The sequence below is a fragment of the Salmo salar genome, chromosome 03, assembly GCF_965601325.2.
Source record: "Salmo salar chromosome 03, fSalSal1, whole genome shotgun sequence".
Lineage (NCBI taxonomy): Eukaryota > Metazoa > Chordata > Actinopteri > Salmoniformes > Salmonidae > Salmo > Salmo salar.
In genome coordinates, this window is record NC_138293.1 from 28073932 (window position 1) to 28084798 (window position 10867).

General features: G+C 44.3%; 1 protein-coding gene across 2 annotated transcripts; it reads left to right on the plus strand.

Moving 5' to 3' along the window:
- Window positions 1-287: 287 nt before the first annotated feature.
- LOC106599297 (exocyst complex component 3) lies at window positions 288-8953 on the plus strand. 2 transcript variants are annotated; one of them, XR_014391869.1, is made up of 14 exons: window positions 288-737; window positions 1351-1515; window positions 1678-1897; window positions 3305-3986; window positions 5281-5398; window positions 5577-5702; window positions 5903-6003; window positions 6160-6270; window positions 6361-6502; window positions 6627-6749; window positions 6901-7062; window positions 7282-7403; window positions 8216-8468; window positions 8732-8953. XR_014391869.1 is itself a non-coding variant. In XM_082973400.1 (13 exons), exons 2-13 carry the CDS (start codon window positions 1372-1374, stop codon window positions 8409-8411), a joined length of 2247 nt encoding a protein of 748 aa, XP_082829526.1. In that variant the 5' UTR covers window positions 288-737; window positions 1351-1371; the 3' UTR covers window positions 8412-8953. The 2 variants fall into 2 exon arrangements, 1 of the variants encoding a protein (XP_082829526.1); XM_082973400.1 differs by having other exon boundaries at window positions 8216-8953.
- The last annotated feature ends 1914 nt before the right edge of the window (window positions 8954-10867 follow it).

Consider the following 10867-nt stretch of genomic DNA (forward strand, 5'->3'; position numbering starts at 1 on the left):
AAAAAGAAAGCTATGATATGAGGATTTATTTTCAAATAAACACTAAATTTAGTGCTCAGCACAGTTAGGGAATTAAAACCAAATTGTTACGTTCCTACACATTTTAGCCAAAGACGTTACAGTATGAAGAGAGGCTAAAACTGCTTCTCCAATAGAAATCCCTGATCACGCTTGTAGGCGATGTCATGGCCACGTCATAACGGTCGTCTCGCCCAAACTGCGCATATGCAGACCGTAAAAATCAAAGCCACTCCTTCGATATAAAGTTGTTTTGGACGAAAAATGAAAATGTATCACTTTCTCACTCTCATTAGCTTGTAGTTATAACAAGTTCAACTACTTAAGACATTGTCTCGAATCTAGATTGGGCATTCAGATTTTGAGAAAATGAACAACTAAGGACGAATTGTTCACTTATCTCATTGACTTTTTATACCCCAATCCCCGACCTGGTTAGTTTCCGGAAGTCTTGCGATGTTATGCCTCTGGGTTTAGAAACTGTGTTGTAGCTAATGACTTGTATTTATAGAAATCAACGGTAACATAAAATACAGTTGTGAGAAATTGCATACTCTTTCAAAAGTCGCGCGCACATGATGCTCCCAAGCGCGCTGTTCTGTCAGCTGCTACTGGGGCGGCGCACGAGAAAGGTCAACCAGGAACTGAACCAGGAGAACCAGTGTTGGAATTGAAATGAGATAATTTGAACGACCTACTCAAACGTATTATTAGAGTTGGTAAGATATTGGATTTGATCATTTTACATTTCAAGTGAGTTTTGAACACGGGCTAGCGTTGTGTTTACTGATTGGGCTGTGTGTGTGTCCTTCCTCTCGCCAACCTAGGCTGCTAGCTGTCTAGCTTACCATTAACATGGGCTGCTTGCTAGTTAGTCATTATGGGAGAGACTTTAAACATACAGATGACGCTTAAACCCGACTAGCAAAAACCTAAAACTGACTCTAACCAAATGTTTATACATTCTGAAATAAATTAAAGATCGGTTTGGGCGTCAGGCTTGTCCTTATAAAGTTAGTATTTTCCAGTCAATATAGTTAGCTACTGTACTCCAGTAAAATACATTTCAGAGACATTTGAGTTTGCTTGCCAGATAGTAGTAGTAGTAGTAGTAGTAGCAGCAGCAGTAGCAAGCTAGCTAACGTTATGCCAGCAAGTAGCATTAGCCAAGGCAGCTAAACGTTACCCAATGCAATGGGCACTCACCTCACACAGGCACTGTCAGTATTAATGGTTTAATAACGCAATCCACCTGATATAGTTCCTTGCAACATTTTCGTCGTAATCACAGAGTGTAACGTTCAGTTAAGTGAGCGTCTTGATCTTTGACAGACCCAGCTTGGCGTTGTTGTCATGGAGGAGACGAACAGGGAGGCTGTCGCTACCGCCGTGCAGAGGGTGGCAGGGATGCTGCAGCGCTCGGACCAGTTGGACAAAGTAGAGCAGTACTGCCGGCGAGAGGCTCGCAAGAAAGCTTCAGTAGAAGCCCGACTGAAGGTAGAAAATGATGACGCAAAGAAGACATGAGATACATTCTGTACTTCCCTATTGTTCATAGAGCTTTAGTCTGAATGAGAGCTGTAACGTTATATATATATATATTGTAAATACATGGCTCAGGCCTGAAACACCTTACCTGGGCTCTTTCCCTCTCCCCAGGCTGCCATCCAGTCCCAGTTGGACGGTGTCCGCACAGGGCTCAGTCAGCTCCATAATGCCCTGCGGGATGTCAAAGACATACAGAACTCCCTGGCAGACGTCAGTAAGGACTGGAGGCAGAGTATTAACACTATTGAGAACCTCAAAGATGTGAAAGACGCCGTGGTCCAACACAGTCAGCTTGCTTCAGCTGTCGAGAATTTAAAGAATATCTTCTCAGGTACCCCGCACAACTACTACATGTGCCTCAGAGATCAATTGGGAACTGTTATTGCTGTTTCTCTTTGCATTTGTGTACATAGAATGTACTGTTACAAAGTATTAATGCATTAATATACAGTCAGGTACATAATTATTGGCACCGTGATAAAGATGAGCAAAAAATACTGTATAAAATAAAGAATATAAATTCAGAGCTATATTGTATGCTAAAACAAAAGGGAAATTATAATATTTTATACTAATACCATTGCTTAAAGAAAGTTTTTTTTATTACTTGTTAAACAAATGTTCTATCTCAAAGATGGAGGCCAAACATATTGGCACCCCTGTTTTCAGAAAACGGTTGCAATATCTACAGCATGCCCCAAAATAAATAGCATATTGGGAGGACCGTTCTTCCATAGAGAATCTTTCCAGATCCTTGATATCCTTCGTCTGCTCTTATGGACTTCCCTCTTCAATTCAAACCACAGGTGTTCAATGGGGTTTAAGTCTGGAGACTGAGATGGCCATTTGTTTGTTCGGGGTTATTGTCTTGCTGGAAGATTCAGTTGCGGCCAAGTGTCAGCCTCCTAGCAGAGGCAACCAGGTTTGGTACTTGGTAAAGTTCATGATGGTGTTGACCACAGGACCAGTGGAAGCAAAATAGCCCAATAACATAAAAGATGCGCCACCATAATTTACCGTAGGTATGAGGTACGTTACTGCATATGCTTCTGTTTTTCAAGGCCAAACCCTGACCATCTGACCATAGCACCAGATTCAATCCAAGTGCCAATGCTGTTTTACAAACTTTAGGCAGTGCTATGGTCAGATGACAGGAAAATAGAGCTCTTTTGCCCTGCACACCAGTGGTGGGTTTGGCATAGAAAAGTACCTCATACCTACAGTTAACATTTGGTGGTGCATCATTAACTATACCAAGTACCGTGACATTTTAGCCCAAAACCTGGTTGCCTCTGCCAGAAGGCTGACACTTGGCCGCAAGTGGATCTTTCAGCAACACAACCCCAAGCACGCATCAAAATCCACAAAGAAATGGTTAATTGGCCACAAAATCAACATTTTGCAATGGCCATCTGTCTCCGGACTTGAACCACTCCAATCTCATAAAATATTTTAGGAAAAGGCTGTGTTGTCATCGTCACGAAGGGAGGGTGCTGGAGTACTGAAAACGGGAGCCAATCATTTTGACCCCTATCTTTTTAGATGTTTTTAATTATTTGTTCAACTAAATCTCCTTCTCCTAGCAATTTTATTAGTATAATATCATTAGCACATTCTTTAGAGCATGCAATATAGCTCAGTATTTGTATTATTTATTTTATACAGTCTTTTTTGCTCATCTTTATCAAGGGTGCCAATAATTATCTACCTTGCTGTATACCATTCCCCTTCTGTGCAGTGCCTGAGATAGTGGCAGACACCCAGGTGCTGATTGAGCAGGCTGAGCTGCTGGAGGCCCACCGTAAACTCATGGATCTGGAATGCTCGCGGGACGACCTCATGTACGAGCAGTACCGAATGGACAGCAAAAACACTCACGACATGAATCTGATCCGCAACTACTTTGGCGCGGTGCAGGGCCTGTCTGACGACCTGGCCAAGCAGCTGTGGATGGTGCTGCAGCGCGCCATGGGCACGGTGCGCCGCGACCCCACCATGCTGGTTTCAGTGGTGCGCATCATTGAGCGTGAGGAGAAGATTGACCGGCGCATGCTGGACCGCAAGAAGCAGATGGGCTTTATCCCCCCAAGTCGGCCCAAGCGCTGGACAGAGAAGATGTTTGAGGTGCTGGAGGGCACGGTCACCACACGCATCGAGGGCAGCCAGTCGGTGACGCGCGAGGCAGACAAGATGTGGATGGTGAGGCTCCTGGAGATCACCAGGAAGTACGTGCTGGACGACCTGATTGTGGTGAAGAACCTGATGGTGCAGTGCTTCCCGCCACACTACAACACCTTTGACAGGTTTTTTAAGCTGTACCACAAAGCCGTGTCCATGCGGGTGCAGGAGCTGGCTGCAGAGGACCTGGAGGCCAACGAGATCGTGTCCCTCCTCACCTGGGTCCTCAACACATACAAAAGGTATCCTTTCTCAGCCCGTATTCACAAGAGGCTCAAAGTAGGAGGGCTGATATAGGATCAGTTTTGTCTTTTAGATAATATTGAATACGATTAAGCTATGGACATGGAGGACCTGAGCCTATATCGTCTCTCCTACTTTGAGACACTTTTTGACTACAGGTCAGGCTATGATCTGCTCTCTCTGTGGCTCATGTAGCATCAGTGATAACTGGGCACCAGTCTAATCATAGCTCAGTGGAATATGCAGGAGTTTCCTTACCCTGCAAGCAGTTATTGACAAGGTATGACAGAAATCCATGCTTTGGTGTGTAGTTTCCCTGACACTATTTCCAAATACTAACGTTTTAGCATTTGTGGCACAAATCCCATTAAAGTCATGATACCAATATAAGAATCTTTTAGTGACTTTGTTGAGCTTCGCATTTAATATTAGATACTTTCAGATGAAAAACGCTAATATCGGTACCATGACTTGAATGGAATTTGTGCCGCAAATGCTAAAACGTTAGCATTTGGAAACATTTCGAGGGAAATAAAACCAAAGCATGGATTGCTGTCATGCCTTGTCCTTAGACTGCTTACAGGGTTTGGAGACCAATGCAATTTGGGTGAACTATCCCTTTAACCTTTCATCATTTGTGTGTGGAGTGTTTCTCAAAATCATTAAATTGATGTAGGAAGAACATAGGCACGGAAATACTTTTGTACTCTCCATATATGGGAAGGACTTCTAAGCTCTGCAAAGAGCAATTAACTCAATATTTAAAGCTAAACAGTCCCTAGGCACGAGAGGGAGGGCATAGCATGCGATCTAAGCAAAATTGGTGTGGATAATCCAATGAACGCACATACTACTGCATATTGAATGCACCGAAAAGATTGAACGGAGAAAGATGAATGTACTAATGCATTCAAAACACAAAGAACTAGCCTTATATCCATTTCTGACACAAGCATCAGCCAACAGCTACCATGGAAACCACAACCACTGATTGGATGAGGCTGTGTAATTATAGAATTATAGATCACTTATATTCACAATGATTTTCTGAGTATGTGTGTGTTTACGCGCGACTGCTTGTGACCAGCCTATGTTTATAGGTATCTGTGTGTATAATATGGATTCGGGCATTGCCGTGTGTGCAGGTGCGCGAGCATGCCATGGTGTGTGTGTGTCTCTGTAGCTGTCTGTCTTTTACATTCAATACATGAACTATATGAATTCCCACAGACAGTATAGTACAGGCAAGGCTGTGTTGCCATGTCCTCACGCCCTGCTGTGTTTGTGTTCCAGTGTGGAGATGATGGGTCACCCAGAGCTGGTGACAGAGTATGACATCCACCTGATGGATCCTCTGCTGCCTCAGAAGGTGGTAGATGAGCTTCTCAGTAAATACGTCCAGACCTTCACTGTGAGTCCAGCCAACACACACTCTGTGATATCAGCGACATGGCGGCTCTTGTCAGATATACAACTCTCTCTCTCTCTGCATCAGTAAACAAAGATGAAGCCGCCACTAATTAAATGTTTCATGAATTATTAGACCAAGGTAACATGGCTCTGGCTGACTCTCTCTCACCCTTCCACAGTCTAACATCACTGGCTGGCTTCGCAAGGCTCTGGAGACAGACAAGAAGGACTGGTTTAAAGAGACTGAACCAGAGGCGGATCAAGACGGATACTACCAGACCACCCTCCCCGCCATCGTCTTCCAGGTATAACCAGTCACCTCTGGCATCAGCCAGAATCTCTTTAACCCATTGGACTAGTGGCTACTACAGTAGCGTTACTACACTAGACAATGTGTATGTGATAAAATTAGGATCTGAGAATTACAGTGAGTCACTAGTGTGTACTGTAAGTCTATTGGATGGGGGGCCATCATCTGACATGTTTGTTTTTCTCTCCTCATCAGATGTTTGAGCAGAATCTCCAAGTGGCAGCTCAGATCGACGAGACCTTCAAAGAGGAGGTCCTGAAGCTCTGTTTAAAACAGATGAATTCATTCCTCATCAGGTAACATGGATTTCATAATGTTGTGTTAATAATTGTGTAGTGATTAGTCGTTTACATTGATGGCAGTAAAGGTGTGTTACAGAATATCAGGGATGGATTGCTATGTATATGACGGATTGCAATGTATATCTACAATTGTCTTCTATTGCTGTTCAGGTACAGGGAAGAGGCGATCGCCTACAAGGAGGACCACTTGAGAGACCGGCAGCTCCCTCAGTGCTACGTCCAATACATGATCGCCATTATAAACAACTGTCATACGTTCAAGTGATTCCCATTTGACAATTCCCTGTAAATAAGAATGTCTTCTCTAACCTAATGCGGCTAATGTATATCTAACCATACCTCTGCTCCTAGGGACTCTATTAACAGTCTAAAGAAGAAATTCTTAAAATCTACGGAGCCCACCCAGAATGATGCTGCCATAGAGAGGACCCTGAACGACGTGGCCAAAGATGGATGCCAGTTTCTACTGGATGAAGTTTTCCTGGATTTGGAGGTTAGAACAAAGTGTTTGTGGACATATTTTAAGCTCATTCGTTACTGTTCTAGTATAATATTTGACAGAATGTTGCCATGAGCACGGTTCTGTTGTATTTGAGTGGTGATTTTTCTCTCCACAGCATCATCTCAGTGAGTTGCTGACCCGGAAGTGGTTGACGGGGACCCATGCAGTGGACACCATCTGTGTGACCGTCGAGGATTACTTCAACGACTTCGCCAAGATCAAGAGGCCTTTCAATACGGTACATGGAGAAATCAATCATTGATATAATCCTATCAAATGAAAGGCTTGGACAATTGATTGCTCTGGAGAAATCCACACATTTTGCATGTACAAATTGATAGTGGTCATCCTGTGTGTGTGACTGAGTATGTTGTATGTGATGTGTTTAGGAGATGACCAGCGAAGCCCATCGCAGGGTGGTGGTGGAGTATATCAAGGCTGTGATGCAGAAACGGATCACCTTCAAGAACGCAGATGAGAGGAGGGAGGGAGCGGACAGGATGATTAAGGAGGCTGAGCAGTTCAAGTTCCTCTTCAGGAAACTCACTGCTGTGAGTGTTTATTTATTGTTACAGGAGTGTTCTCTTTTCCAAGGAGATGCTCAGTAGAAACTACATGCATCTTGATCTAGTCTTTCAGCAAATAGTTAGTCACGATTCATTATTCATTTTTGATGTAAGGAAGACTGCTCTTCTCTGATAAGTCCACACGCTGATACTGTTACTGACTTTTACAGTTTGTTTGTTTGTTCTGTCTCTGTTCTGCTCCAGGGTGAGGAGACTGACCGGCTGTGTGATGCCATCGCTGCTATAGCTGAGGTGTTTAAACTCACAGACCCCACCCTGCTGTACCTGGAGGTCTCCACGCTGGTTTCTAAATACCCTGACATCAGGTCAGATCATACACCACTTAACACATAGGCTACACAGAGAATGAATGTTAGTGGGGTATCATGGTTTTCAATAGAATAACCTTGGCTGTAGGAGAAGTTACTTCAGATGTACCGTATAAGACACTACATAACCAAAAGTATATGTGGACACCTGCTCGTTGAACATCTCATTCCAAAATCATGGGCATTAATATGGAGTTGGTCCCCCCCATTGCTGTTAAACAGCCTCTCCACTCTTCTGGGAAGGCTTTCCACTAGATGTTGGAACATTGCTGCGGGGACTTGCTTCCATTCAGCCACAAGAGCAGTAGTGAGGTCGGGTGCCGATGTTGGGTGATTAGGCCTGGCTCGCAGTCGGTGTTCCAATTCATCCCAAAGGTGTTCAATGGGGTGGAGGTCAGGGCTCTGTGCAGTACAGTCAAGTTCTTCCACACCGATCTCGACAAGCCATTTCTGTGTGGACCTTGCTTTGTACACGGGGGCATTGTCATGCTGAAACAGGAAAGGGCCTTCCCCAAGCTGTTGCTACGAAGATGGATGCACAGAATCATCTAGAATGTCATCGTATGCTGTAGCGTTTAGGATTTCCTTTTACTGGAACTAAGGGGCCTAGCCCAAACCATGAAAAACTGTCAGCAACAGGTGTGGCTGAAATAGCCAAATCCACTAATTTGAAGGGCTGTCCACATACTTGTGTGTATATATGGTGTATGTGCTATCTACTCACATTATGTGATGGCCATTGATTTTTACCATTGTAGGCTTAATTGATTGTCCTTCAGTAAAAAGGTGTCTGTCCTCTGTCCCCATAGGGAAGAGCACATCGTGGCCTTACTAGCGGTGAGAGGGGACGCTAGCCGAGAAATGAAGCAGATGATCATTGAGACGCTGAATCAGAACAAGCCTTCCTACGCCGGCAACACCCAGCCCATCTTCAAGGACATCACCGTTCCCACCGCGACCATGACCTCCTCTATGGCCGCCACTGCCAACAAACTGCTGAAATAAATAACTAGATTCTGGAGAGAGATGGAGACACCTGGGTCGTATTCATTAATGCACAAGGTAGAAAATCAATTTAACAGAAAATAAAAAACAAGCGTTCATTATTGCAGGGTTTCTCAAACACTATCCAAACTTGTCCAATAAGGCAGGGTTTCCCAAACTCGGTCCTGGGAAACCCTGCCTTATTGGACAAGTTTGGATAGTCCCTCCCTGTTTTAGTGCCTCGTGATTACGACCCTGGCGCAAAAAAAAAACATACTGCAAAAAATCATCACGAATCGTGATTTTTCTTTTCTTTTGCACTTTTGAAACATTTTCCACAGACCTCCGATGAAAGGCTGTAGTCCTTCAGGATCTGTAAGCGTATGATACTTGATGAATGAACCGTCGAACACTACCAAGTGGTTTGGTTACTGAAATGAGACCTTGCTCACACCACCCACCCCTCCATGCTTGCCTTATACAATGAACAGTTTGAAATTGTTTCAGTGTGTGATGCTGAATGTCTGTCAGAAAATCTATTAAAGAAATCCTTTCCCCTGTCAGTCTGTACATCTGTTTTCCTAATGTACTCTGCTGTCAGGGAGAGGTGTTGACACGCTGAAACTTGCCAAACTACTGCAAAGTGTACCCACACTCACATGGAATCATTTCATTGGTTGGCTCATTTGATGGTTGCTGCGAAAGTTGACCATTCATTTGCAGAAGCTGTCTGCTTACTGCATCCTTCCTCAACAATACCATCAAGATCTCTCTCCATTATCTCCCTCTGTCTGTGTGACTCCACTGCAGCATGCTGCCTTTTGACTTAAAGCAATGGGTACTATTCTCTCCTACTGCTCTGTATAATACCTCTAAATGTTTAATCTGGCTGCACGCTATTTGTTATGTGACTAGCCGAGCAGCGGAAGGAAGGCACAAACAGCCAGAGGGGACAGTTATCACCCTGGGTAGTGTAGCACAGCCTAGTGGAAGGAGAGGCAGAGGGGGAACCACTGATGCACAGTGACAGCTGCAGGGGAGGTGTGGGGCCAGCATTCCCATGGTGAAAGTAATTCCTTTTCCAGGATGTTGCGTGACCATTCATAATTGTTATGGGGCATTTTACCATTGGCTCTCTACGACCTTAGAAACACCCACTCCAAGCTGTGATTGGTGTCCGTTTTGAAACTGGGTAGTCCTGTGATATTGATATTTAATTGCAATTTGTATACTTTCATCAAAGCTATGAAATTAGGTATGATGGGGGTACTAAACATGTCTTTCCAAGTTTTCCATATGCTTCAGTGTTGTCCAATGAGAGGGCTGCATTTGCCATGCTGTGACTGAAAATAAGGCCAAGGCAGGGCTGTAGTGGACTACAGCACGCAAGCCTGTACTCTTGCATGGCACACACACGTCATCAGCTCAAATCCCTGGATTACACACACATGCCACGGGGTGGGGCCTAGGCATTGGACTCAAATGAGACTTCTGGCAGCTCCATCACAGAATTATCAGTCACTCAACAACCGATCCTCCATTCCTCCTGGTCTTACACACAGCTCTAATGGCTGGCTACTAAAAGCTTTGACTTGAGTATTCCAAGAAAACCTAGTGCTAACAGTAACATACTGTCTGTGTTCAACATGATTTCACTGGCTTCAGTGGCCACTAAAATGTACAGTTTTGTCACACAACAGAATGCCACAGATGTCTCAGGTTTTGGGGTAGTGTGCAATTGGCATGCTGACTGCAGGTATGTCCACCAGAGCTGTTGCCAGAGGATTAAATGTTAATTTCTCTACCATTAGCCGCCTCCAACTTCTTTTTAGTGAATTTGGCAGTACGTCGAAACGGCCTCACAACCGCAGACCACGTGTAACCACGCCACCCCAGGACCTCCACATTCGGCTTCTTCACCTGCGGGATTGTCTGAGACCAGCCACCTGGACAGCTGATGAAACTGTGTTTGCACAACCAAAGAATATCTGCACAAACGTCAAAAAGCTTCTCAGTGAAGCTCATCTGTGTGCTCGTTGTCCTCACCAGGGTCTTTATCTGACTGCAGTTTGGCATTGTAACCAACTTCAGTCGGCAAATGCTCACTTTCAATGGCCACTGGCACACTGGAGAAGTGTGCTCTTCACAGATGAATCCTGGTTTCAGCTGTACTGGGCAGATGGAATGCTTGGAATGCTCTGGATTGACGTTTACGACAGCGCGTTCCAGTTCCCGCCAACATCTAGCAACTTTGCACAGCCATTGGAGAGTGGGACAACATTCCACAGGCCACAATGAACAGCCTGATCAACTCTATGCGAAGGACATGTGTCGAGCTTTGAGGCAAATAGTGGTCACATTTCAATTGACTGATTTTCTTTTAAGCTATAGCATGCTTCTTCTGTGACTTGAGTTAATCTACACTGAATAAAAATGTAAACGCAACGTCAATTTAAAAAATGTACTCAGTAAAAAAA

Excerpts from the sequence above, each read along its gene's own strand:
- LOC106599297 (XM_082973400.1), top strand. The coding sequence starts at position 1,372 with ATGGAGGAGACGAACAGGGAGGCTGTCGCTACCGCCGTGCAGAGGGTG. Across the intron at positions 1,898-3,304 it reads TTTAAAGAATATCTTCTCAG|TGCCTGAGATAGTGGCAGAC; the intron begins GTACCCCGCACA and ends CCTTCTGTGCAG. Across the intron at positions 6,004-6,159 it reads ATGAATTCATTCCTCATCAG|GTACAGGGAAGAGGCGATCG; the intron begins GTAACATGGATT and ends ATTGCTGTTCAG.